Below are 27,232 nucleotides of genomic sequence, written 5' to 3'. Positions count from 1 at the left end.
AAAGAGAGGCCTTTCATCTTGAGCCCTGTTTGGGGCCAGGGCCCCCACCAAATATGGAATAGCGCAAGGGGGATCCTACTCCCTGCACCCTGTGCCAGTCCCTGGCGGGCAGTTCATCCCAGCCAGCAGATTTAGGTGTCCTTTCCCCCCCCCCCCCACCCCCAGCAGCTGCAGAACCGCTGGAGGAAGGAAGAAGCGGAGGAGCTGGAGGTGACCGCCTTTGTCCACCCCTCGCAGCTCTTTGCCCCAAAGAGTTTGGTGCTTGTCTCTCGGCTGGACCACACCGAGGTTTTCCGGGTAAGTCTTGCTGGGCAGTTTGGTAAACCAGTGTCTGCCTAGGGTGGGTTACCATAAACCACGGTTTACCGTCTGTTAGCTCTCAGCTGTCTGGGCTCTCCCTTCTTATCATTTGGATTGGATTGTTAAGCGTATAGAAAGTTCAGCTTGTCCAGAACTAGGAGAGGCGTACAAGGCATTTACAAGGCTATAAAGCATTCTGAAATGCCGGTTGGCACCACAGAGTCAGGCTGTAGAACTCTTTTTTTCAGAATCCCAGTGGGAAGAAGCCGTGTGTGTGTGTGTGTGTGTGTGTGTGTGTGTGTGTGTCCCCGTCCGTCCGTCCTCTTCAGCCCCAGCTTCGATGCCGGAGTCCACCTGAGAATAAAGCCACCAATGGCTCTCCAGGCTCTGCCTTCCTCTCCCTTTGGAGAACTGGGTATTTTTAAAGTGCATCTCTCTCCTTCAACGGGTGTGGATAATAACGGAGGTTTTCCTGGTTAAGATGCTGGTTCTATGACAGCCTTGGGGGAGCCACTCGCACAGCTGATTTTGCAGGTGGCCAGCCGGATCCTGCACTGAGCGGGGAATTCAAGGACTTGTGGGGTCCTTCCCAATTCTGCGTCTAGTCACGGGATTTGAGATGCACGTTTCAGCCTGAACCCCCAGGGATCTGGCCCTAAGAGTGGTGGTACCCCCTTTGAGAAGGAAAGACCCCTTTTCAGGGTTTTCCTTGGATCCGTAACTCCAAGATCTTATCCTTAAGATCCCACAACCGACACTGTAGTAAGAAGTAGAAGATTATCTGTTGTAGTTTAAGATAGAACAGACATCAAATTTGGTTCTCCTTGGTCCCTCCAGGGCAAGAGCATAACCAGCCGCCGCCAGGTCTTAATCTGTGTGGGACTCCCACTTCGCCCCCCCCCCCAACGGCCCCTCCTGAGGCTTGTGAGACGGGCGTTTGCATCAAAGGCCTCGTCCTGCCTGAGACGCTGTGCACATGCTAAAAACCCAGCCTGACAGGAAGTGCTTAGCTCTAAGCCAAAGTAGCCCCAGCCTTCAGTCCAACGGGCCAAAAACCTCAGTCAACCGTGGAGGAGCTCCGAAGCCCTGCTCTGTTTGTCCCCCAAGAGACGCTGCCAAGAGTGATTTAAAAAGACACGCCGGATCTCACAGCGTTGGTTTTCTGTGTCTGCCCAGTATGTGACTCTTGCTTCCCTCTGGCCAGCTTGGGAAAGGGCAGGAATCGAGTGGGGAGACCAGGCAGCCCTGGAGGAGGAACTGGGCCAGGAGAGACGCCAGCCGAGTGAGGTTGACAGACTAGTCCCCCATTGGGTTAAACATCTTTTTATTTATTTCATGGTTTTTATTTTCGTCTGAAAAAATAAGCATAAACCCAAGTAAAGTCTTTCTTCATTAACATGTAGGAACAAATCAGTTTTTAATTTTAATTTGAATGGTATATAGAGGTGATGTAATTGGGGAAAAAAACAGAAAAATGGACTATGCAATCATTTACTTAAAAGAAAAACATGTAGGTAGTTCTCACTTAGTGACCACAACTGGGGCTAGAAATTCCTTTGCTAAGTGAGACATCATGTACTGCAAGTTGCAATTTCACTGCTGGAAAAAGAGGAACCACTGCAGTATGCTGCCCCCAACTCCCAGGCCTTGAGACCGTTCAGAATTATTATGCTGACCTATGATAAATGCTCCTTTGATTTAGAGTGTGGTGTCAAAGGTTGCACAGGGATACAGTCACACCGTGTAGGCCTCTGGGTGCCTGGCCTCCTCCTCCTCCTCCTCCTTGTTGAGGTAATTCCCCGTTAGGAATGAGCGCATACAGGGAGATGTATTTGAGAGAAGTGTTTGAATAATATACACACAGAACATAGATACACTGTACAGTAAATGTAGGTTTTTACTTCCAGAAAGGTTTAAGCAAAGTTCAAAACAGGCAGTCCAAAGTCATTCACAGGTAAGTCAGTCAGTTTTTCAATCCAGGGATAATCCAATAACAAATAGCAGTCAATTAGAAGGAACGGCAATATTCTCTAACAGAAGGAGAACAGAGATACTCACTCAGACACACTCTCTTCTGAGACTAAGACTAAAACAACCCAGATTTCTGGCTCCATCTTATGGCCGTTTGAGTAACCACACCCAATTGCAGTTTTCATTTTCTTAAAGATACAGTTTTAAAATGTTTATCCTGGTTTATATATTTCTAACCCAAATACCCGTTAGGTGACTTATATTCCTAACACCACCGCTCCTCCTCCTCCCCCAGTTGTTCAGATTTCCTCCTGAAGCTGAGGGACATGCTGCCGCCTTAAGCCTTGGGTGAATTGGATGGGTGGAAGCTGCTGAGGGGCAGGCTCCTGCCTTCCTTTGGGCCCTTTCTCGGAGCCCTTTGCAAAGTGAAAGCTGCCCTGGGAGAGCACACTGCTGTTGCTGCTGCTGCTGAGCTCAGTCTCCCAACAGGGCGGCCTCTGACGGGTGCCTTTTGCTGAGCATCCCCGCCCCCCCCGGTCTCCTTTGCCCCCCACAGAACTGCCTGGGGCTGATCTACACCATCTACGTGGACGGACTGAGCACCTCTCTAGAGACCGTGGTTGGGAATCTCCTGACGTGCACCATCCCCATTACGGGGGGCTCCCAGGTGAGTTCCGCATCTGCCCCACCCGGTTGACCCTCCAGTGACCGAGTCTTTGGGGCAGAGGAGGGGGCTGCAGGCAGTGAGGGCCTTCCCCACACGTCCCTTCTCTTCTCTTGGTCGACGTTGCTATGGTTCTGAAAGGCTGATGCATAGCAGCACGCAGAGTTTCTCCAGACCAGGCACCGAGGAAAGCCCTGGGAGCAATGGAGGGTGAGAGCGGGTGGGGCTGGGATGGCTGGCTGGCTGGTTTCCTTCCTGCAGGGGAGTTTTTCGCTCTTTCACAGCCTTTGGGGCATTTTCAGGGACTAACTGTCTTTTTGCAGCTGGGCCTTCATTTTTCATTAGAGGGGCATCTAAAATGTGTGTATTGTTTATTAACTCACCGGTTTTATTTATTTTTTATTTGCCAAAAATAACACAGCAGCTATATCCCAGTTAGTTTACTTGTTTATTTATTTGATTTCTTTAGCCACCCATCTTAAAAGTGGCTGTGGTTTGCTTGGGAGGGCTCCAGGGGGCTAGAGAAGGGCAGCGGTGGGCGTCTGTGTGCCACAAGTGGCAGATGGAACTCCCTGGGGGCAAGACTGCTCGGGCGGCCTTCCCCTACCTTCTGCGTCCCCCCACTTTCTCGGTAGGCAGGTCTCCAGCAGTGCTGTGGGAGGAAGGGTCTGGATGCTCTTCTGGGGGCTGTCACAGTTAGTCTGCTCTTCCTGCTCTCCGCCCCCGCCCCCCCCCCGCTTTGTGCAGCTGCCTTGTGGCCCTCTGCTATCTCTGTGTGTGTGTGTGCGCACTGCCTCTTTGTTGCTTGGCCATCAGTCTGTGTTGTGCTGTGTTTCTAACTGATTGTGCCGTTTCTGTCTGTCTCTATCTCAGCCTGACCTGGATGACGAAGCAGCGGTATGCACGACTTTTCTCTCCTCCTCGGGGCGCCTTCTTCCCCAAAAGGAGGCCTGGGGGGGCTCCAGAGGCCCGGGGTGGCCAGAAGCAGCTTCCTGGCCCCCTTGGCGTGTGCTAGGGAGAGAGAGGATGTGTGAGGCTGGGGGAAGGCAGGCAGGGTGCTCAGCTAGAAACTGAGCCGGACTGGACCTTCTGCTGCAGGGCCCAGGAGGGGCCCTTGAGCATCCCCGGGGCCTGGAATCCTCCTTCAGGGGCAGATCGCGCAGGCCCCTTCCCAGCCACGGGACCGTGGCTTTGCACCTGATGGGGCGAGACGTGAGAGTTTCTCTGGAGTCCTGCCAGGTTGTCTTTCAGGCTTCAGCCGCTCCTGTGACAGGAGGAAGGGCCAAGAGCTGGTTTCCCACCTGTTCGGCCTTTGACCCCGGGGCCTTGTCCTTCTCTCCCCCCCCCCCCCCTGCTGCAGAGAACGATTTCCCTCGGGGCGGGCGACAGGCAGGTGATCCAGACGCCCATCAGCGATTCCCTCCCTGTCAGCAACTGCAGCGTGGCTCTCCTCTTCCGGCAGCTAGGTGAGGCCGCTCGGGGGGCGGCTCCGTTCTTGGCCCTTGGAGAGCTGGGCCCAGGATCCTCCTCCAGGCTGTTGGGTCCTGGGAGGGTCTGTCGGAGGGAGGGTCCTCCTGTTGGCAGCTGCGTCCAAGCGCAGGACGGTCCCGTGGCAAGCCTCAGAGACAGCCCCCTCTTCCTCCAGGAATTACCAACGTCCTGATTCTCTTCTGCGCGGCCCTGACTGAGCATAAGATCCTCTTCCTCTCCAGCAGCTACCAGAGACTGACCGATGCCTGTCGCGCCCTGCTTGCCCTCCTCTTCCCCCTGAAGTACAGGTCAGTCCAGAGAGGCTCAGGCGGCTGGAGCTCATCCGCCCTAGCAGCAGCACCACCCTCTGCCCGAGCTGCCGCCTCGGCTGCCCTTGGGTCCCAAGTGGGTCCCAAGGAGCCCTGGAGCCTTTCCCTGAAGAGGGTCTGCTTTGTGGGTTTCTCGGTTACAGCTTCACGTACGTGCCCATCCTGCCAGCTCAACTGCTGGAGGTCCTCAGCACACCCACCCCCTTCATCATCGGGGTCAGCTCCATCTTCCAGTCCGAGACCCAAGAGTTGGTGAGTGGAGCGTCCACCCGGGCATCGGGAAGCACGGCAGGCCCAGGCTTTGGGACGGGCTGGATTTTTTCTTTTCCCTGTTCCTGCTTTCTCTCTTCTCCTGAGCTGCCCTCCGGGGAGCAGGGTTAGGGGTCGGGAAAGGGCTCTTCCTTCGCTGGATACCCTTTTTGCCAGTGCTGAACAAGGGGTCCATATGACCGGCCCTTGGAACTCCAGCTCGTCACGGGACCCCTCCAGTCATCGGATCACAGCTCCGGCGCTCGGCAGATCCCCCGCCCGCCTGCCATCTACTTGTCAGCCTCCAGCCACCTGTAGCTTCCTGCTGGCTTCTCCATTGACTTCACTTGTTGAAGCCAGAAGGAAGTTGCAAGTTGTGGTCACGTGAGGTCCTTGCTTAAAGACTCACAGGGTTTGCTTAACGACAGCAACAGAAGAGAGTTACTGAAACCTGTCGCAAGAATGCATTACAAGGTGCAAGGCTCTTTAGCCTAGATTAAAGATTGGGGGGAATATGCAGGCTGGGATAAGAACCTGAAAGTAGCCCTGTTGGGTTAAGCCAAAGCCCATCACGATCCAGCCCTCGGTTTCCCTCGGGGGCCAACCGGATGCCTCCGTGGTGCTAATGAGAAGGCGCTTGGCTGCCCCTTCCCCTTCCCCCGCAGGGGGGGTCTCTGGAGGGAGGGTACCCCCAGCCGAAGGTGACATGGAAACCTCCCTGAAGTCATCCAGGTCCCCCTCGAAAGCCCCAAATTATTAATCTTCACCCTGTCTTGAGGAAACAAGTGCAGGGTGAAGAGTCACCCCCCCGCTTGTGCTCTGAACCTCCTTCCGGTCAGCTTCACTTTCCTGAGGACGTAACAGGGAGGAAACTTTCTCCATGCAGTGGGGGGGGGGAGGAATTGACATCCAGGGCTCAGCCATCCAGGGAGACCAGGTGGAGGGGCCAGCCAGCAAGGGGGCAGAAAATTCATAGCAGATGAAAGGCAACCTTTCCTTACAAAACTTGGCCTCTCAGAACATGGTGGCATTGGTGCCTGACTGGGCCGTGAAAGGAAGGCCGATTCCGCGGCCAAATTGCCATGGCTGTGCTTTACCTTGAGCGCCATGGGTGCCAGCGGCAGAGCTAGCCGTCCTCTGGGCTTAACCCCATAAGAGCCAGTTAGGGCCCCCGGGATCGCCTTTGGGGCTCCTGCATTCCTGCCCCTTCCCGGGAAGAAGGCCTTCTGGCTCCGCTTGTAGGGGAGCTTTGAGTCAGCTGGGCCCAGGGGGGGGGAGGGGGGGGGCTGTGGACGTTGAGAGGCCTGTGTTGCTCTTCCCAGCTGGACGTGATCATCGCAGATCTCGAAGGAGGGACGGTCACCATCCCGGAGTGCATCCACATCTCTCTGCTGCCTGAGCCTCTCCTCCACCAGACATGCGAAGCCCTCTCCATGGTGAGTGCTGCCTCCCTCTGTTTCCCCGAAGGGGCCTGGAGAACCCCTGTCCGAGTGGGAGGAGGGCTGCGAGGGGTACTTCATTGGCATTGCGCCTCATACAACGAAATTAAATGCTGTCTTCAGTGTACGTTATACGTAAGAAAACTATAAAAAATAAAACAAAAGCACACTTCACATTTTCTGTGCAGTTGAATTGAAATCCCCTGATATCGCAGTAATATCAAAATTAAGAGCAAAAATGGGCGGGGGCCCAACATAGATTGTGGGGGGGGGGACACACCAAAGGCGCCGCCGTGCCCGGTGCTTTGTTCTTGGGGTGGCTGGTGCCCTGAACGTGGTGGAGCTTTTATCATATCCTTGGAAGCCATTTTTGCAGGAGGCAGCTGGTACTAAGGGGAACATCCCTTGTTCTCTGCGTAATACCGGATGGAGGGCGGGTTGCAACTGCTCACGTTCAGAAAATGTTTGGAGTTGTATCATTGGGGGCAGGCTCAGGTGTTTTTCTCCTCTTGGAGAGCTGTAGGGTGGTTTTTAATTCTGATTATTTCTTTGTTTGGGGAACATTTCTAAATTTTCAAGGTATTTCTGCTCAGCTTTCTTGCATAAATTGCTGGACATATAAGGTGGTCATAAATTCTTTTTAAAAATTGTCACCAAGTTGATTAAAACAAAATTAAAGTAAAGCATTAAAGCAAAGAAATGGAATATTTGTTTAAGTTATTTCTCCCCATACCTTTCTGAAAGAATTGAGAAAATTCTTGCCTCCAGATTAATAGGTTGTTTCCAACAAAGCAAACTTGAAACAAATGTTTTAGTCTGGTAAAACCAAACAGAACAAAATTGTTCCTACCTACGTAACGTTTATACCCATCATACTATTCACTTTGATACAGTCATCAAAAATAATAAAAACATGATAAACAAAGAAAAGGAAATACAGGTAATGTCTCTCCATACCTTTCCTTCCTTGCCAACCATCTTTGTTGCAATTAAAGTCAGAAATGTCTTTATTATCTTTTGTTTTGTCATTTTTCCCCTCTTTTTCGGGATCTCCTCAATTCCATCCAACCACAACTTTTGAGATTCTCAACCAATTCTTTGTTTTCCTGTGGTTTTTTGCAATTTAATCCTCATTTGTTCTCTTGGTGTTAGCAAACCACCCTGGCATGCTGTCCCCTTCAGTTCATTCTTGGCACCTTTTTTCTGGGTCAGGAAATAGCATTTACCTGTGAACTGGTGGGATGAGGACCCCCACCCCCTGGCTTGCAAGCGAGTCCCTCGACTCAAGATTCTCTTTCTCTCTCATTTTTCTTTCTCTCTATTTCTTTCTCTCTATTCTATCTCTATTCTTTTCTCTTTCTCTAATCCAAACTGTCAATTTTGTCATCTCGGCCAGCTCCATCAACTTCACCATTCATTCTTTCATTGCAAGTAACGTCAAATCTCTCCACCGCTATGCATACTGAAATCATGCCGCTGTTATTTTACATCTATAAAATAGACAGGATCCAAGGAGCCGACTGCATAGAGAGGCCTTAGAGACAGTCCAGCACAGAGCGGCTGGGTATAATTTTCAGGCAGGAAGAACAAACCCTGGGCGGCACAGCCAGAGAGCTGGCATTGTGTGCAGGAACATCTGCCCAGAATGTGCATGGAATAAGGCCCCCTGCAGCATCTGCACCCTTCTGGCATTCAGTCCGGGCTCTGCTGGCTGCCCTGCTGGGGGGCTCCCTGTGCTGGAGGGGACCGTTGAGGGAGAGACTAAAGCCCACCCCTGCCACCATTCATCTTCATCTCTAGAATTGCCTGTCTCCACTAATGCTGAATTATCCATCAAATCAAAGAAAAAATGTTCTGTATAATAGTGGAGAAATCACTTCATTCTAACCTACATTTCAATCCCATGTAATTCAACTTTCGGCCCAATAAATTTGCCAAATTCATTGCTCAATACAAGTTCTGGTTTTAATTGGGGATTAACCTGTAAAACCACTCAGTTTATTTATTTTTCAGTCATGCTGAAATAAATTCTTCCCAAAATTTTGCAAATCAAGTATTTTACACCTTTCTTCCTAATAAGAACCTCATGTAAGCGAATTATGCCTTTAATTTTTTTTAAAGTGAAACTTTTCTTTTCTGAGGAGCGCATTTGCTCCATTTATGCTCCACGCTTCCAGAAAGAAAGAAAAATGCCTTTGTATAATAAACATACTTCTGCCTACCCTGTGGCCCGGAAGTGAGAACATCGGGCGAAAGAAAAATGAAGATAGTAAAATACTTTCCTTAAATCTCAGGGTACCTGAGGGAGGCAGTGGGTGACCCCCCCAGACAGGAAAGAGTAACATCCGAGGGGGTGGGGTGGGGTTCCAGCCTGAGGAAACTCTAATCCCCCCCCCCCCAAATGAAGGCAGGAAAAGTGAGCGGACAGGAAGACGAGGCGGGCTGAGCAGATGCGAAAGGCTGGGAATTTAAGGAACCGAAGGCGAGGGGTGCATGAAGGATGGTGCAGTGAAAGCAAAGACGGTTTGCCAGAGGAAGGAAGGTGTGAACAGGGTGGGTAGAAGCCACCTCCGGGTTCACTTCCTTCCTTCCTCCCCTCCCCTTTTTGGTTGGCTGACCGCTCCTTGCTCCTTCTCTCTGCTCCCCATAAGCCAAAAGGGAGTAGTGTGTGATGAGTATCTCTGTTCTTAACCCTGCCTCTCCTGGCTTAATCAGACATTTCTGAAGTTGCCCATTCTGTCTTAAGAACCCTGTTTTTACTTGTCTGCTTACCTGCATGTCGATCGCTTTTATGTGCCTGTCCCATTCACAGAGGGGACTCTGGGCGGCATAGGAGAATCAACGTAGACAAAGCCTAGGATCACTAGTGCCAGCGGGATCTCGTGCAGTCTCAGGAAACTGCACTGAAATTGCGTCGCTTTTAGCCTCTTTTTATTAACTGCACAAAAAGTGGACAAGGACAGCTTTTAAGCCACAGGACGGGGAGAGCTGAAAGGACACCTCGCCTGGTGTCCAGTGCGGTTGGGTTGGGGACCGGCAGAGTGACGGAACCTAGAAGGGCTTTCTCCGAGACCGCTGCAGAGAGTAAGGGAGGTGATCTCAGTGGAAATAGGCAAAAACTGCTACCTTGGCAGAAAGGCGCTTTTTTTCCAAGGTCCAGAGAAACCAGATGACATTTGGGAGGTGGGTCAGGCAGGCCTCTCCCCGATTTCACTGGATTGTAAGAAGGGGGAGAGTTACAGCACAATCAGATGTGTAAGTTGCATTGGCTTTACAAGTGGTGGCCCCGGAGACACCCCCATTTGAATGAATCCCTGACTTTGTCTGAGCAGGTCTTGGACCCAGAGCTGGAGATGGCAGATCTGGCCTTCCCACCCTCCACCATCTCTGCTTCCTCCCTCAAGATGCAGGTAAATGAGAGAGAGCGTTGCTGCGGAAAAGCTGGCTTGCTTGGCTTTGGGCTTCTCCGTCCCGAGTCTTCCTTGGGCTGCAGGGATGCTCAACGCACAGCTCTGCCAAAGGGCTGCGGGGTGCAGGGGTCTCTCAGGACCATGGCCGACGCTCCTCCCCCTTTGCCCCCCCTGACCTTCTCCCTCGCCCCTCTGGCCGCAGGATAAGGAGATCCGGGCAGTCTTCCTCCGCCTGTTCGCCCAGTTGCTGCAGGGCTACCGCTGGTGCCTGCACATCATCCGTATTCACCCGGAGCCGGTCATCCGCTTCCACAGGGTAGGTAGGCTGTGGAGGAGAGTGGCCAGAGGGCAAATTCTCTCTAGTCCACCCAAGGTAGAAAGCTTGCTCAGGGCGGCCTTCAGCAGAGACGTGTCCCAGGCGTCCAATCCTTAGGAGCGGCTGATGGAGCTCCGAGTCGAGGTTCCGGGATTTTAGGCCCAGCCAGGTGGGGGTGGGGGTGGGGGAGGTTTCTTTCGACCGGAGCGGAAGTTCCCTCGTCCGGAGCTGGGACGGGTCCCTTGGTCAGCTGGGGCAGTGGGTGCTGCGGTCCCTTTCTCAGGAGAGGGCTGCTTTGGGGGCCTCCCTCTGGCCTCCCCCCTCAGCACAGGCCCCCTTCTCTCTCCCCCTTGCTGCAGGCCGCCTTCCTCGGGCAGAGGGGGCTGGTGGAGGACGAGTTCCTGCCCAAGGTGCTGGAGGGCATGGCCTTTGCGGGGTTTGTGACCGAGAGGGGGCCCCCCTTCCGGGAGACGGACTTGTTCGATGAGGTGAGGTGCTTGTGGGGAAGAAGTCTGAGGTGCCCCCCCATGCTCCAGCTGATCAGTGAGCATGTGCGTATGTGCGCATTAAGAGTGCTGAAATAAAACCTTCCTTCCTTTCCTCTTTCTTAGCTTGTGGCCAGTGAAGCCAAACGGATGCAGGCCGATGAAGGAAGCAAGGCAAAGGTTCTACGCCACGTCAAGGAACTGGCAGAGCAGCTGTACAAAAACGTATGCCGACCTAACCCTGGGTGTAAGGAAGTGTGCCAGCCATGCAGTCAGATGCCCTCCATGGCATCTTTGCCCACCCCGCAGCAGCATCTCCTGATTTTGTTCCCACTTTGAGGATTGGGCAGGGGATGCAGGCCCCCCCACCCCCCCCCACTGCATAGGTGCTTGGCTGGGATTCCCCTCCCCTCCCTCCCTACCCCCACCCCACCCCGGTCACACGCACACACACACCCTCCGAATCAGCGGGTTGCTTTTTGGCATCCAACCGTACATCCCTGGTTTTGCTCAGGCAAGTCTTGTCAAGCGGATTGTCCCGTAAACCTCGGGGGGTCTGCCTGGTTCTGTGGGGAGCAGGCGAGGTGCCGACCTCTCTCTGCTGCCGCCTCTCTTGGTCCAGGAGAACCCTTACCCAGCAGTGACGATGCACAAGGTGCAGAAGCCCATGGAGGGCTGCCACCTGCGCCTGCACCAGAGGCCGTTCCCCCATTTGGACGAAGGGACCATCCAGTGGATTGTTGACCAGGCCACAGCCAAACAGCAGACAGCGCCTCCTTTGGTGAAGGCGGAGAAGAAAGCCATGGTGCCATCTGGGCCGCCCCTGGGTATGTGGGTGCCAGTGGCCGGTGCCGAGAGGGCGGCAGCCCCCGGGGTAGCGTGGTCCCTTGGTGAATCCAGGGGAGCTCGGTGGTTGGAGCAAGGGCTCCAGGCTGAGCCTATGAGCGGCTCGGAGGCATTTAGAGAAGCGAGTAACGATGGGAGAGGCCCTGGGGAGAACCAGGCAGAGCCTTCCGGCTGCTCCCTCAACCCAGCCTCTCTCTCTCTCTGGGGCAGTGGAGAAAAGCAGGGCGTACGTCTAAAACAGGAATGGAGAACTAAAAGGGCCAGCCTGAGTCAGAGATGGCCCAGTTCCGAAAGGGATGGCATGCAGGGTGGGCTCCAGAGGGCCCCGGCCTTCCCTCGGGACGACTCCTGCCGGGTTTAATAAGAGAGGAGCCCCAAGGCAGGACCTGGCAAGGACCTTCTCGCCTTGTGGGTCATGCCGTAGTCATTGAGTCCCCGGTGGCCAGGCCCCTGTCTCAGGAGACGCGGTGCCGCCACCCGGATGAGGGCCACTTCTCGCTTGTCTGGATGTGGTGACAGCAACTTCACTGGATGGCCCTTTATTCCTCTCTCCCTGCCTCCAGTCTGCACTCCGGAGCCTCCGTGTCTTCCCCCAGCTGCTCTCCCCTCCTGACTGTTCCGGTTGCCTCTGCCTGCATCTTTGCCGGCTCCTCCGTCTCCCTGTTGAGGTTCAGCAAAAAGGAGGCGGCGGAGCTTTAAGAGCAGCTCAGAGAGAGTTTGCCAAGCAGGGAGGCTCTTGTGAATGCCCCCGCTGGCCTGGGTGAGGCGAGGATGCTGCTGGCTGTTCTCCTGCCCACTCCTGACCCAGGTGGCCCCATGGAGGCGGCAGGAGGGGGGGCCCTTTCCCGGGACTCCAAACCAGAGGCTGGCTTTGCTTCCTTCCAGGGACCCTCGTGGAGCGGAACGGGCTGCTGCTGGCCAACAGTGCCCGTCGGCTGGAGGTGGTCAGGAACTGCATCTCCTTTGTCTTTGAAAGCAAGATGCTGGAAGCCAAAAAAGTGAGAGCTGGGGCAGGGTTGAGGGTTTCCAACGGAAGCCTGTAATTTTAGAGGGCATTTTGCACTAAATACTTCCATTGTAGACCTTTTTTAAAAAGGAGGGCCCGTCATCTATAAAACAGAAGCTTGAAATGTGAGCCAGACCAGTTGCTGGATGTGTTTCCTCTGAACCTGTGGAGGAGAGCAGGACAGAATCCCCAGAATACAATATTGCCGGGTGGGGGAGGAGGAGGAGGAGGAGAATTGGCTGCAAAGACACCCCACCCCCCACCCAATAGCAGAGCCTCCTTCCCCGCTGGCCTCAGGCTTCCCCAGAGCAGGACAGGCTGGGAGGGAGATGCAGGGCCCCTGCTGAGCACTGCCCCCCCCACCCCCGTTTGCCTTGCAGCTCCTGCCAGCTCTGCTCCGAGCCATGAAGAGCCGGGCTGCTCGCCACTGCCTCACCCAGGAGCTGAACCTGCACGTGCAGCAGAACAGGGCCATGCTGGACCACCAGCAGTTTGACTTCATTGTCCGGATGATGAACTGCTGCTTGCAGGTGCGACTGCAGGCCTGGGGACCCCCTCCCCACCCCAGGGCCTGGCTTCCTTGGGGCTGAACTGCAGCAGGGCTGTTATCTCCACAGGACTGCAACGCTGCGGATGAGCATGGGGTCGCTGCCGCACTTCTGCCCTTGGTCACCGCCTTTTGCCGCGTAAGTAGCCGGCCCGGCAGTGGTGGGATTGCAGTGGCCGAGGAGGAAGGGAGACAGCTGTCCTCCGCTCAAGGCTCTCCTCCCTCCCTTTTCTTTTGCCGTCCTCCAGAAACTCAGCCCAGGAATCACCCAGTTTGCTTACAGCTGTGTGCAGGAGCACCTGGTGTGGACCAACCTTCAGTTCTGGGAAGCCATGTTCTACAGTGACGTGCAGAACCACATCCGTGCTCTCTACGTGGAGAGGAACGAGGAGGACTGCGCTGAGAAGGTAGGGCTGAGCTCGGAAGGAGCAGAGAGGGAGGGGCTGTGGAGGCAGCCACCTCCCGGCTCATCAACTAGCCCGATTCCCTGGTTCCCAGATGGCCGAGGAGGAGTCGGCTCTCGATATCGCTGCCGTGCAGTGCCGTCTTTGGCCCACCATGAGCCGGGAGAAGCAGCAGGAGCTCATTCAGAAGGAAGAGAGCACCGTCTTCAGCCAGGCCATTCACTATGCCAACCGCATGAGCTACCTCCTGCTGCCTCTGGATACCAGCAAGAACAGGCTCCTGCGGGGCGCCGGACTGGGAGACGCTGAGAGCATCAGCAATAGCTTAATCACCAGCAGGTAGCGTCCCGCTGAGCCAGGCGAGGGCAGGTTGGAGCGGGAAGCGGTTGTGCTCAGGGGCCTTTCTCCCTTCTCAGCATCGCCGGCAGTGTGGCGGACAGCTATGACACCGAAAGCGGCTTCGAGGATGCCGAAAGCTCCGACGTGGCCAACTACGTGGTACGGTTCATCAACCGCTTTGTGGACAAGGTCTGCACAGAGAGCGGCGTCACCAACGAGCACCTCAAGGGGCTGCATGTCATGATCCCAGGCAGGTGCCCCCCGAGCTGAGAGGGGTCGGGAGGGGACGGTGGTGGCCTGGAGAGGGGCTCTCATCGCCTGCTCCTGCAACCTCCAGACATTGTCCAGATGCACATCGAGACCCTGGATGCTGTGCACCGAGAGAGCAAGAGGCTTCCTCCAATACAGAAGGTGAGAGCTCGAGCCTGGGCCCCTTGGGGAGGAGCTGCCCGCAGGAGTGGGGCAGCCTGAGTTCCTGCAGGCTCCTCGGTCTTCTGGCTAGAGGTGAGCAGGCTTTGCTTCCCGCAGCCCAAGCTCCTCCAGCCCAGCCTGCTGCTTGGAGAGGAGAGCGTGATGGGCGGCCTGCGCGTTTACCTGGTGCCCGACGGCAGGGAAGAAGGCGCTGGAGGCAGCCTCGGGGGGGGCCTCCTCTGCTTCCGGCCGAAGGAGCGGTCTTCCTTACCACCTACCGCATCATCTTCAAGGGCACACCCACTGACCCGCTAGGTAAGGGGGCACCAGAGGGATGCAGGCTTCTGGGAGGGAGTGCCAGGGAGCAGGAGAAAGGTCCCCGCATCCTGAAGACAGGTCATCCTAAGAGCCAGGCCCCACGGGGGTCCTTGGAAGAGCCCGAGCCCAACCATCTGCTTAGATTTGGGGGGGTGGGGGAGTTTTTCAGGAAGAGACAAGCCTGACCTGGCACAGCTGGTGTCTCTCCCTCCCTCCCTCTCTCCCTCGCATCCCTCCTTCCCTATCTCTCCCTCTCCCCTTCTTTCCCTCCCTCTCCCTCCTCTCTCCCCTTCCACCCTCTCTCTCTCCCTCCCTCCTCTTTCTTTCCCTCTCTCCCTCCCTCCCTTCCCCTCCCTCCCTCTCCCTTCCCTCCCCTCCTCTCTCTCTCCCTTGCCTCCCCACTCTCTCCCTCTCCCTCCCTCCCTCTCTCCCCTCCCTCTCTCCCTCCCCCTCCCCTCTCTCCCTCCCTCCCCTCTCTCTCCCTTGCCTCCTTCCCCTCCCTCCCTCCCTCCCTCTTCCCTCCCTCCCTCCCCTCTCCCCTCTCCCCTCCCTCCCTCTCCCTCCCTCCCCTCTCTCTCTCCCTCCATCCCTCCCTCTCCTCCATCTCTCCCCCTCCCTTCCTCTCTCTCTCCCTCTCTCTCCCTCCCTCCCTCCCTCCCTCCCCTCTCTCCCTCTCTCTCCCTCCCTCCCCTCTCCCTTGCCTCCCTCCCTTCCCTCCTTCCCTATCTCCCCTCTCCCCTTCTTTCCCTCCCTCTCCCTCCCTCTCTCTCTCTCCTTCACCCTCTCTCTCTCCCCTCCCTCCTTCCTCTCTCCCCTCCCCCTCCCTCCCTTTCCTCCATGTCTCCCCTCCCTTCCTCTCTCTCTCCCTCTCTCTCTCCCCTCCCACCCTCTTTCTCTCCCCTCCCACCCTCTCTCTCTCTCCCCTCCCTCCTTTCTTTCCCTCTCCCTCCCCTCCCTCCATTCCCTCCCTCTCTCCCCCCTCCCTCTCTCTCCCCTCCCTCCCACTCCCTCCCCTCCCTCTCTCTCTCTCCCTTGCCTCCCCTCTCTCCTCTCTCTCTCTCTCCCTCCACTCCCTTCCTCTACCCCTCCCCTCCCTCCTTCCCTCTCTCTCTCTCTCTCTCTCTCTCTCTCTCTCTCACACACACACACACACACACATATAGACAGGTCCCCGGGGTGGAGTCAGGTAAAGCAAGGGGGTTCCTGGTCACATAGGCCCTGTTGGCAGAGCTCTCCTCCCGTCCCAGTGCCACCTGGCTGGCTGTGAGGGAAGGCTCCTGCCTGGCTCTCACTGGTCTGACCTCTTTCTCTCTCCCCCCCTCCCACCCCCAGTGGGAGAGCAGGTGGTCGTCCGCTCCTTCCCCATCGCCTCTCTGACCAAAGAGGAGAAGGTTACAGCCCAGACTCACTTGGATCCGTTCATCCAGGAGGGCTGCGCTCAGCTCCAGCTGCGCTCCTGCACATTCCAGGTGGGTGTGCACGTCGGGCAGTGCCGCGTCCCTTGGGGATCCTTGACCCCTCCCTCCCCACCGCCCCCTGCCAGCCCCTCCAAGCCAGTGTTGAGAGAAGCCGGGAGTGGAGCCTCAGCCTGCCTCGGTCTGCCCCCAGGTGCTGCACATCGTCTTTGATGAGGAAGTGGCCTCCGAGAGCGCAGAGACCTTCCGGAAGCATCTCAGCAAGTTGCGCTACCCCCAGCACGTCTCCGATACCTTTGCCTTCACGGTGGGACAGACCAGGAAGCCCGCTCTGCCTCCCAAAGCCAAGGACAAAAACCCTCACTCAGGTGGGGGAGGGTCTCTTGGGTCGGGGATAGCGGGGCAGCGAGCAGCCCCTGGTTTTTCTCTCGCTCTGAGCAAGGCTGGCGTGAGCAGCAGAGGCTCCTGGGGGAAGCCCCAGTGCCCCCACATGAGGGAGACGGGAAGGCCGGGGGTGGGGTGGGGAGATGTCCGGGCTCCCAGCCCCTCGGCTGACGGGCATCTCTCCAAGCAGGTGCTCCAAAGTCCATCAGCAGCAGCAGCAGGAGGGTGTGTGTGTGTGTGTGTGTGTGTGTGTGTGTGTGTCTTCTTGATGGGCCTTTGGAGGAGGAGGAGCTACCTGGGGTTCACAGGGGAGTGGCCTCCTCTCCCGCCTGCTCTTTTAGGACCATCTCCAAGAACCTGGTCAAAAATGCTAAGAAAACCATCGGCCGCCAGTACGTCACTCGCAAGAAGTACAACCCGCCTCCCTGGGAGCAGCGGGGCAGCCAGCAGCCGTTCCCGGAGGACAACGAGGACGAGATCTTGGGTAGGGTGGCTGCCCCTTCCCACACGCACCCCCACCCCCCACCCACCCGGGGCTGGGCCAGCTCCTGCCCTCCCCCTGACGCGCCTTTGTCTCCCGCAGTGTCTGAAGAAATGGAGAGGAGCACCTTGACCCCCTCAGCCGCCATCAGGCCCTCTGACAAGATGACCATGAGCCACCTGGTGGAGCGCGCTTGTTGCCGAGACTACCAGCGCCTGGGCCTGGGCACCCTGAGCAACAGCCTGACCCGCTCCAAGAACGAGCCTTTCCGCATCTCCACCGTCAACCGGATGTATGCCATCTGCAGGAGGTGGGCCTGGGGCGGCCTTGGCCGGCTCCTCTCCCCCTTCTTGGTCAGAGCAGAGGAGGGAGAGAAGCACGCCACCCTCAGCCGCTGCTGTCCTGGGAGCTTTAAAAGAAAGCCCCCAAGGGGAACCCCAACCAGGAAGCCATGCTGGGTACCAGTGCCAGCCTGGGGCTCTGGGGACACCTAGGTCATGCATTCCTGTGGTGGGCCAGGTTGGGCTCCCGACTGAAGCTCCCTCCCTTCTGCGGCCTGGTCAGCAGACTCTCGCCCCCTCCCCTCCTTCCTCAGCTTCATTTCTCCACGGATCCCTCCACGGATCCCTCCACAGGCCCAGGATTTGCCATTTCGGTCCATAACCCCGTGCTTCTCGGTCTGAAGATTCTTCAGCCGCTTCCTTTATCACTCAATTGAGTTTTTCAAGTTTGAGATTCCTTCCAAACAGGGCTAGAACATTAAATAAATTAAAACTTTTGTGTTATGAATGACAAATTTCACAAGAAATGAGAAATGTTTATTTTAAGTAATAATTATACAATAACATTAAACAAACACTCATTTATTATTAAGCAGCTACTAATAGTTGGATTGAAACTAGTGTTCTCACTTAACAACCATTATGCTCAATGACTGTTAGAAGGGAGTTACAACCACTGCCTGAAGTTACGACCGTTGTAGCGCCCCTGCGGTCACATGATCGGAACGTGCTGCTTGTCGGTGCGCCTGTCCTTGGGACTTGACACCGCAAGCCCCCCCGTCTCCCCTTCCTCTAGGCCACCCTAAGCAGCGCCATTCAGCGGAGGCCTTGGCTCCACCCTGCTGCCGCTCCGAAAGGCTGCTCCACACCAGAGCTCTGGGGGGGAGGGCCTGGTTGCTCCCTGGAGCCTTCTGGGCCCCGCAGCCTTCCTGTTCTTGAAGCAGATTCAGGGGCGGCTCTTCTGCGCCCTCCGCAGAGCCTCTCCAAGGGCCATGTGAAAACACACCCCACCCTCTCACGGTTTTCAGGGCCACGTGAGAGCAGACCGCACTTGTGCAACCTCCAGGGGGCCCGGATGCTTTGCGAGAGCACAACCCTTTCTTACACAGCCTCTGATAATCACACAAAAGCACACCACCCCGTCCTCGCATGATTTGCAGAGGCTCCGGAGGACACAGAACACACCATTCCCATGTGGCCTTCACAGCCTCCGAAAATCATGTGAGAACGGGGTGTCCTTTCATGAACGCTTCCTGTCGGTTAGTGGGGAAAGCTGGCATGTCACCCAAAGTGTTGTGGCGTGCCACCTTTGATGCCCATGTCATAGATTCGGCCCGATTGTCCCAGGCCCCAGGGTGGGCCTGCCTGGGTGGAAATGCTTGATGTGGCCAAAGCTGGTAGGTCTGAGAAGCCCGGGAGAAGGTGCTTCCTCTCCAGGCGGTTTGCGTCTGGGGTCCCCCTGGCGGCACATCCGTCTCCTGCCCGCATCGTCGTGCTGGGGTTACAGGCTCTGCTTTGCCTCCACAGCTACCCAGGACTGCTGATCATCCCGCAGGGCATCCAGGACAACACGGTTCAGCGGATCTCGCGCTGCTACCGGCAGAACCGCTTCCCGGTGGTCTGCTGGCGGAACTCGCGCACCAAAGCGGTGCTGCTGCGGTCAGGCGGCTTGCACGGGAAGGGCGTGGTGGGTCTCTTTAAGTCCCAGAACGTTCCTGCCACAGGTACCTCCAGGGCGGGTCTCCTCGTGGTGCCCTCCTCCTGCCCCCCCTCCCCTGAGGTCCTCCCCTCCTGCCTCTTTTTCCAGGACCCTCCCAGGCGGACTCGACCAGTCTGGAGCAAGAGAAGTACCTGCAAGCCATCATCCACTCCATGCCCCATTATGCGGACGCCGGTGGGCGCAACACACTCAGTGGCGGCTTCAGCTCTGCCCACGTGAGCCACTCAGGTGAGTGGGTGGGCGGGCGGCCTTGCGCTAGAGGCTGGTCCAAGGGAGGCCGGCTGCTCTTCTTGCACCTTTGTGGCCACTTCAAGGAGCCACTCTGGGTGCGCAGCTGACGTAGCCCTGTGAGGCCGAGGGAAGGAAGCCTCGGCCAGGTGAGTCACGTGTTGCTGGGGGGGTGTCTCCATCAGATTCGCTAGCAGGTGCCCCCCCCTCCCCCATTTCATTGCTCCGCACAACCCACCCTCATTTCTCGTTTGTCTGACTGGTGTTGGCACCACCTGGAATGGCTGGCCTGTGGCAACTGGGACCTTGCCCTCACCCACCCCACTGCCTGCCCAGAAGGGGTCCAGCAGCAGCTGCGGGGGGCTTAGCCAGGTGGGAAGGGTTTTCTGCCCTCTGGCGGGATCTAAGGCAGGAGGAGGAGGGGGGAGTGTTTCCCAGGGGACGGGGAGGGAAAGGCTGCCCTCCTGAGCCCTGGTGGGAATGTCCGCCTTCTCTTGGCGCTACAGATTCATCTGAGAAGCGGCAGCCCAAGCTGGCGTCTCTTATGAAGCAGGTGATGGGCGGGAGAGACGAAGGGTCCGTCACTGGGAGCCGCGGAGGTGAGAAGTTGGTAGCAGGCTCTGCCGCCACCCCTGGCTCACTCCTCATTCGCTGGCTGGTGAAGGGGTGGCTTTTGGGCGAAGGAGGCTTCCTTGCAAAAGCAGGGTGATGCGGGGGGCCGAGGGGGATCCCAGATTGGCCTACAGCTCTCCCAGGCATTTGTCATTCATTTCGTTTGCTCCTCCATCAAGTCGTTTGTCCCACCGCCCTTGCCCCCGAGAGTGAGCAGTCTCCCCCCACCTCGCCTCCCCTGCTGAGATGCCTCTCCATCCCCTCTCAGCCCTAGGTCACAGAACTAGGGTAATTACCTTCTCCAGCCCCAAGAGTGCCTCCTCAAGGAAACCCGACTCCCCCGAGGTACTGTATGGCCACCGAGCTCGCTTGCGTGGCCCTCACACGTGGCTAACTCATGCCGCCCCCAGCCCCAGCCCCAGCCGGGCAGGCCCTCCTCCTCCCTCCTCCTCCGTCCCCCTCTGTCTCTGCACTAACTGTCCTGCACCCTCCCTGCATGCTCTGTGCCCCTCCCCGTCTTTGGGGCCCCTCGTAGGAAAGGCCCCCCTGCCCCGGATCCTGCCCTGCCTTGTGAGGGCAGCTCGCTTCAAAGGGGCTGCGTTTCCTGATGGGCTCCATCCTCCTTCCAGGCAAGTGGGGCAGCATCCGAGCCAGTGGCCGCTTAAGCAGCTACGCCCTCAACATGGAGATCGGGTCCCGACTGGCTGGCAAAGAATTTGGAGCACAGCCCAACGGGTCTCCCTCGGAAGCCGGATTCCTCCGCCAGCTGTACATAATCGGAGACAAGTCCCAGTTGAGGGTACTCTTGGGCTGGGCTGGGCTGGGCTGGGCTGGGCCAGGGGAGATTGTCACCTTCCCCCTCCCCTCCTCGGCCCCCACGAGGGCTGGAGTGCCGGAAGGGGTGGTGGTGCCAAAAGCTGCCTGTGGAAATAAAGAGCTGCTCTTTGTGCTTCCCAGGGAATAAAGCCAGATCCTTTGCAGCACTGGGAAATGGTGCCCATCGAGGTGTTCGACGCACGGCAGGTCAAGAGCAGCTTCAAGAAGCTGATGAAGGCCTGCATCCCTGGCAGCCCCGCCCCAGAGGCCTGCCCCACCTACCTGCGCTCCCTGGAGGAGTCAGAGTGGCTGGTGCAGGTCAGTGGCAGAGCACCTGGGTCCATCCTCCTCCTCCCACCGCCCCCCACTGGCTTCCCTCTGGCCTTGAGTGCCCTGGCCGCTCTTTCTGACCAGAAAGGCAGCCTTCACGAAGCGCGCGCGCACACACACACACACACACACACACACCCTTGCCTGCTGGAGGCTGGAAAGGCCGTGCCATCTCTGCCTCCCCCAGGAGACCAAGGCAGCCCTCCGCACGCCTCAAAGGCCGGGGGAGGCGGGAACGAGAGAGAAGCCGGCCAAGGCTCTGGCAGGCCACCAATGCAGGCAGCCCCCAGGACACGCGTGGCCCCTGCTTGTAGGATGTTATTAAAACATTCCTTTATCTCAGGCATCGGGCTGCTTTACTACCCGGTTGAGATAGGGGCTTTGTTCTAATTATGGTTTAACAATATTTAAATATTTTGGGAGGTGGTTGGAAGGTTGAGATTCTTCTTTCCAGACATGGCCGAGGGAAGGGGGGGGTGGAAGTGGGGAGGGTTAACAGGCGGGTTTTGGGTTATGACTTTCCTGGCTTGAGCCTCTCCCAACTGCCCCTCCTCCTCCTCATGCTACTGACCCAGCCGGAGGGGCAGCCTCCGGGGGCCATCAGCTCAGCCTCTCCTGCCACGGCCCTGGTCATTGGGAACATCGCCCCCTCTGGGATCAGGTGGGGCCCTGGGGGCCTGCGGGCAGGGTGCACTGATCGTTGCTTGGATGATGCCCAGCTCTTGGGTGTTCGGTTTTTTACATTCTGTAATTCATCTTACTGTAAACCGCCTGGAGCCACCTATGCATGAGATGGGCAGCTGTATAAATCAGACAAACACGCCAAGGCCTCCTCGAAAACAAAGACCGGGCAGCGTGAAAGATGGGCTTGGGCTTGGGGTCCTGGTGGGGACGGAGAGCAGCTGGCATCAGTCGGGTGGGTGCAGGGAATTATGGCGTGAATTATGAACGGGAGAACCAACAGGAAAGGATGGTGGGAACAAGTGCGGGAGGAGGAGGGAGAAGCTGCGGGGCCTGAAGGGGGCAGGAGCGGCTGCTTCACCCCCATCCAGTGTGGAGGAAGGTTCTCCCAGGGTCGAGGGGACGAGCGGAGGGAGAAATTCTGGACTACAGGAAGGAGCGTTATCACCTGTTCACCTACTGCAGACAGACCTGGGGGTGGGGGGGGGAGGAGGGAGAAGGGAGGGTGAAAGGGGGCAGAGGAGCCCCTGTGCCCGCCAGCCCCTCCTCCAGGGCCTCGGCTGTCCTGAGCTTTGGGGATGGGGTGGCCCTTGCCGGGGGGGGGCGGGGGGAGCAGGGGGCACTAGGGGGAGAGGAGGCAGATCTCTCCGGCTCCAGTCACGGCCCTGGGATCAGAGCAGCCAGCAGAGAAGCCACTCCAGGAAGGGGCCGTCCCCTTCGCTTGGGTGTCGGAGCCCCCCAGGGGTGTGTGTGTTAACTGCCCTTTTTCTAGGACTCCCAAGGGAAACACAGCCATGGGGCTGAAATCGACCTGCTTGTGAGGGGCTTTTGGCTCCGTTCAGCTGCCAGATCAATGGGGCCGATAATTGTCTCAAAGACTTGGGGGGCGAGGGGGTTGGCGCACAAAGAGGCTGCTTGTGTGCCTGACCACCTCTGGTCAAAAGGGCTCTGGCAGGAGGTTGGGGTTTGAAGCAGTCCCAGCCTAGCTATCCCCTCCCCTTGGGCCAGGGCCGAGGGGGGAGGACAGCAGCCAACCTGGGAGGGGAGCAGCTCATGGGGAAGCAGTAAGCGGAGCAAGCCTGCTGCTGCTGCTGCTGCTGAGGTCCCTGGGAGACCCTGCCCCTGAATTCAAGGCCGCTGCGTCAGGGGAGGGGAGACCTGCCTGGGAGCCTCAAGGTGGAAAAGGAAAGAAAAAGGGCTGGGAAGGAGAACTTCGGCAGCTGTTCAGCCTTCCTTCCTCCCTCCCTCCCTCCCTCCCTCTATGGCAGATCCATAAGATCCTGCAGATCTCGGTGCTTGTGGTGGAACTGCTGGACACGGGCTCCTCGGTCTTGGTCAGCCTGGAGGAAGGCTGGGACATCACCACCCAGGTCAGCAGGCGTCCTCCCCCTCCTAGAAGCGGCCCGGCCTGGGCCCTGAGGCTCCCCTGACCCGCCTCTTTCCCTCAGGTGGTCTCTCTCGTGCAGCTGCTCTCGGACCCCTATTACCGCACCATGGAAGGCTTCCGGCTCCTGGTGGAGAAGGAATGGCTGTCCTTCGGGCACCGCTTTGCCCATCGCGGGGCACAGACCCTGGCCAGCCAGGGCAACGGCTTTACGCCCATCTTCCTGCAGTTTCTGGATTGTGTCCATCAGGTGAGAGAGAGAGAGAGAGAGAGAGAGGCCCCGCTGGTCCTGCCATGCCTCCCTCAGCCTCCCACTCCTCCTGATGACCCCCTGGGTCTCTTGCAGATTCACACACAGTTCCCCATGGAGTTTGAGTTCAGCCAGTACTACCTGAAGTTCCTCAGCTACCACTATGTGTCCAACCGCTTCCGCACCTTCCTCCTGGATTCTGACTACGAGCGCCTGGAGCTGGGTAAAGCGGGTGGGACCTGAGGGGCTGGCAGGAAGCTGCCCGGACTGGCCAGCTCTGAACTGGCTTCTGCTTCCAGGTCTCCTGTATGAAGAGAAAGGGGAGCGGAAGGGCCCCCAGCCCTACCGGTCCGTTTGGGACTACGTGGAGCGGCTGAACAAGAAGTCCCCCGTCTTCTTCAACTACATGTATGCCCCCGAGGATGAGGAGGTGAGTAGTGCCACCCAGTGGGGGCCCTGGGCGAGGAGGGGGGAGTCTCGGGGGGGTCGGGCTGGACGGTGCGTCAGCTGCCTGCCTGCCTGCCTTGCGTTCAGGTCCTGCGTCCGTACAGCAACATTTCCAGCCTGAAGGTGTGGGACTACTACACCCACGAGGCTCTCGCGGAAGGGCCGTCCTATGACTGGGAGCTGGTGCAGGATCAGGGAGAGCTCAGTGAGGAGGCTGGCCAGCAGGACACCAGCACCCCCCAAAGCCATCGCAAGATCGTTTGGCCCTGCTATGACAGCTGCCGCCGGGTGGAGCCAGACGCCATCTCTCGGCTGCTGGAGGTGAGGAGCTGTGCTGGGCCTGGGGGTTTTTTGGGTGGTGGTGGGGCTTGCAGAGGCATGGCCCTCAGTCGTCATCCTGGCAGCAGCCTTTGGACAGAGCTCGGGAGGCGTCACATCATCCCGGTCCATTGGAGGAAGGCGCTGAACTCTCCCAAGGGCTGGCCTCTCTCCATGGCCCCCTCCGCAGCCCCCCCCCCAGAGTGAGAGTGGCTGCTGTTCCTATTACCACACAGGGCTTCCTGGGGAGGCCATTGTGGGGGCGGGGAGATGCTCAAAATGAGAGGAGTTCATAGCAACTCAAAATACTCTTAAGTGGCCCCTGTGGCGAAGGGCGCACCAGAGTGTCAAGCAGCCACCCCAGGCAAATGTACCTTCCACCTTTAAATTGGGGGCCTCAGAGCGCCCCCCCCTCCCCCTCTGCAAGCCTTGAAGCCAGGTTTCCTTTGCTGCTGCTCGAAGAGAGGAAGAAGGTTAAGGCTCCAACTAAGCGGACAACGTGGGCTGCCTTTCAGGTTCGCCGTGAGATTTGGCAGCTGGTGGTTTCCATGCAGCTTTTCAAAGGAAAACATACAATGTTCTTTTTTTCTTTTTCTTTTTCTTTTTGGATCAGAAAAGGAAAAATGAATTTGCTCAGTTGAAGATTTTCTACTCTGACTAAATTATTGAGATCCATTTTGATAGTTTCTTTAAAATTCAGCATATACTTATACTTCAAAGTTTGGAAATCCTTAATAAAAAAAACAAAAGTTACTTTTACTTTCTCCGATTAGTTGCAAGCAGAAATTGGTGAAAGATTTGGGTTTTGGGACCCTCTGGTTCTAGGAGAGGGGGCTTAGCAGGCAGCCTTGACCAGTCCTGTCCACCCCCTTCCCGGTTCCAGGAGGTGCAGAACCTGGAGATGGAGCTGGGCCAGGTGCCAGAGCGCTGGAAGGAGACCTGGGACAAAGTGAAGGCTTTCCAGCAGTCGGAGGGCTCCGTGCTGGACAGTAAAGTACGGAGTCCGGCTGTGCACACGGGACAGAGGGGGGAGGGGCTGCTTTTTGTCTTCCTTCCTCTGACCACCCGTCTCCCGCAGGCAGCACCCAGTTCTCTCCTGATGGCATCCAGCCTGTCGCACCAGCGGCGCTCACTCGGCGTTTACCTGCAGGAGGCAGGCAGTGGCAGCTCCACCTTAAACCTCAGCCTGGACAGTGAAACCAGCAGCTCGTCCACCCCCTCGAGTGGGAAGCAAGGTGGCCGTAAGAGCACCGGCACGCTTTACAGCCAGTTCCAGACGTCCGAGAGCGAGAATCGGTGCGGATGGGTGGTTTGGGAGGGTCTGGGTGGGCACAAGGTGGGATGGAGCCCATCAGCTTCCTCTCCCTCCTCCTGACCAAAATGCTTTTCGTCCACAGTTCCTACGAGGGCTCCCTCTACAAGAAAGGGGCTTTCATGAAGCCCTGGAAGCTGCGCTGGTTTGTCCTGGATAAAACCAAGCATCAGGTAGGGGGAGATTGGCAGTGCTTTGCTGGCCAAGGGACCCTTTCCGTCTGGCTGGTGAATTGGCACAGCTCTGACCTCTGGCCCTCCCTCCCTCCCTTCCAGCTGCGATACTATGACAGCAACCTGGACACAGAGTGCAAAGGGATGATTGACCTGGCTGAGGTGGAGACCATCACACCAGGCACCCCCACCATGGGAGCCCCCAAGATGGTGGATGAAAAAGCTTTCTTCGATGTAAGTGACCCTTGGGCCTGACAGAGGGCGGCCCAGTTGAGGGTCAGGCTGATAAGTGGCCGGCGTGGACTGCCCCCGTGCCCCTCATTCTCAGGACTGCACTTCTCCTTCTTGGCAGGTTAAGACAATAAAGCGGGTTTACAATTTCTGCGCCCAGGACGTGCTGCTGGCCCAGCAGTGGATCGATCGTATCCAGAGCTGCTTGTCTGATGCCTGAGGTGCCACACCTGGCCTGGCACAGCACAGGACAGAAGGCGGTGGGGTGTGTTGCCCAGGTGGGAGACCCCCAACCTGGCTTGACCACGTGCAGTTTGTGGGGAAGGGCGTGTCCAGCCTCTCCCGCCTTGCGAAGAGGAGTCTGTCACGCGTCCGGCCTGGTGGATCCTTGGGAGGGACTGGTCCATCTTCCGTTCTTCACCAGAGGTTGGCAGAGCCAACGGACTTCCATGCCCCAGAGCAACTCCAGAGCAACTCTGGCCGGCCGAGAACGGGCTCTGTTCTGTCGGGGAAGCTGGCTGAGGGTCTGGCTGTGGGGCAGAGGTGGCAAGAGATTGCTGCAAAGCATGATAGCAATCCCTCCTGCCCCCCCCTCCCCCAAGTCCTGATGTTGTGAGGTTGGAAGATAGAAAGAAGGGGAGGGGGGCACCTGCGCTGTTTCTCTTAATGCTGCTGCTGCTGCTGATGGACAGAATGGGCAGTTCCTGGTCAAAGGCTCAGTCAGGTGGTATGGAGACATTTGTTTGTGACAACCCCCCCCAGTTCTTACTTCCCAGCTCTCTTTCCCCCCCTCCCCGCCCCCCAGCATCCTCAGGGCTAGCCCTGGAGTGCAGGGCGGCTAATGGCCTCCCCTGTCCCCACTCCCGCTCCTCCACACCGCCCCCAGCCCATCCTAGCACCGGAGAGCAAATCATGTGACTCGGTCTCTGTTTTTGCACCACCAGCCCCCTCCGCTCCTCCCCCAATCCCAGGCTGCAGCACCCTCCATTCCGTTCTCTTTTTGAACAGGAGACGGGAGAAGCCCAGACCCTCTCCACAGTATGGAGCCCCCTCCCCTCCTACTTTTTTATTGGTACCATAAAGGCTGTGGCTGGTGTGAATTTGGGGGGGGGGGTTGTAACTTCATGAGCAGTTGTAGATTATTGAAGTTTCTGTACATTGTGTCAAACCTAAAGAGTTCTTGTATTGTATTGTGCTTAGAGGAAAAATATATATGAAGAGAAAAAAAAAACTAATGGAATTTAATAAAAAAAAACACATCAAGGGTTTGGCTAGATGTGACTATGTGCTTCTCTGAGGGGTTCCCGCGGCCTTCCTGCCACAGATCAGTTTGGTCTGGATGCTCCTTTAAGGTCCATTTAAGAGACCTTCCAAGAACTTAGGGGGGGAGTTCTTTGGAGGAGGGTGTCCAGAACCAGGCAGTGGAACAGTTTTTTTAAAAAAAGCACAAGATGGCTGCTTCTTCCAGGCCAAGTCCTTCACACCAAAGGAGAGTTTTGTTCAACACAAGCAAAAGTTGATGCGATTTCATTTTGCCATCGTTTTATTATATTAAAAGAATGAAGCTAGAAAATGAAGTATTTAAAAAGAAATAATTTGATAAGAATGTATTTCAGTTTTCTGCTTCTGATGCATTAAAATACCTATTCATACATTTTCTGGATT

At 57.0% G+C, this 27,232-nt stretch overlaps 1 protein-coding gene across 1 annotated transcript in view; it reads left to right on the top strand.

Moving 5' to 3' along the window:
• Window positions 1-26,828, top strand: part of SBF1 (SET binding factor 1) — a 57,321-nt gene extending 30,493 nt beyond the window's left edge. The window contains 39 exon segments of the mRNA XM_087969052.1: window positions 166-297; window positions 2,828-2,938; window positions 4,296-4,401; window positions 4,581-4,713; window positions 4,878-4,986; window positions 6,306-6,419; window positions 9,755-9,832; window positions 10,035-10,148; window positions 10,508-10,636; window positions 10,760-10,858; window positions 11,256-11,460; window positions 12,365-12,477; window positions 12,866-13,015; window positions 13,103-13,171; window positions 13,281-13,439; window positions 13,531-13,775; window positions 13,853-14,025; window positions 14,113-14,186; window positions 14,304-14,411; window positions 14,414-14,501; window positions 15,837-15,973; window positions 16,113-16,306; window positions 16,645-16,787; window positions 16,887-17,094; window positions 18,593-18,789; window positions 18,873-19,013; window positions 19,520-19,612; window positions 20,255-20,424; window positions 20,583-20,759; window positions 22,721-22,822; window positions 22,901-23,086; window positions 23,183-23,309; window positions 23,386-23,516; window positions 23,621-23,854; window positions 24,735-24,845; window positions 24,930-25,147; window positions 25,249-25,336; window positions 25,439-25,570; window positions 25,689-26,828. Of these exon segments, the coding sequence (XP_087825178.1) occupies window positions 166-297; window positions 2,828-2,938; window positions 4,296-4,401; window positions 4,581-4,713; window positions 4,878-4,986; window positions 6,306-6,419; window positions 9,755-9,832; window positions 10,035-10,148; window positions 10,508-10,636; window positions 10,760-10,858; window positions 11,256-11,460; window positions 12,365-12,477; window positions 12,866-13,015; window positions 13,103-13,171; window positions 13,281-13,439; window positions 13,531-13,775; window positions 13,853-14,025; window positions 14,113-14,186; window positions 14,304-14,411; window positions 14,414-14,501; window positions 15,837-15,973; window positions 16,113-16,306; window positions 16,645-16,787; window positions 16,887-17,094; window positions 18,593-18,789; window positions 18,873-19,013; window positions 19,520-19,612; window positions 20,255-20,424; window positions 20,583-20,759; window positions 22,721-22,822; window positions 22,901-23,086; window positions 23,183-23,309; window positions 23,386-23,516; window positions 23,621-23,854; window positions 24,735-24,845; window positions 24,930-25,147; window positions 25,249-25,336; window positions 25,439-25,570; window positions 25,689-25,787 (5,397 nt within the window). The 3' untranslated portion in view covers window positions 25,788-26,828.
• The last annotated feature ends 404 nt before the right edge of the window (window positions 26,829-27,232 follow it).

The sequence above is a fragment of the Notechis scutatus genome, chromosome 6, assembly GCF_049901735.1.
Source record: "Notechis scutatus isolate UNSWTSFEM ecotype Mainland chromosome 6, rNotScu1.2, whole genome shotgun sequence".
Lineage (NCBI taxonomy): Eukaryota > Metazoa > Chordata > Lepidosauria > Squamata > Elapidae > Notechis > Notechis scutatus.
Note: the sequence above shows the minus strand (reverse complement) of the source record. Positions and strands in the feature narration are given on the sequence as shown.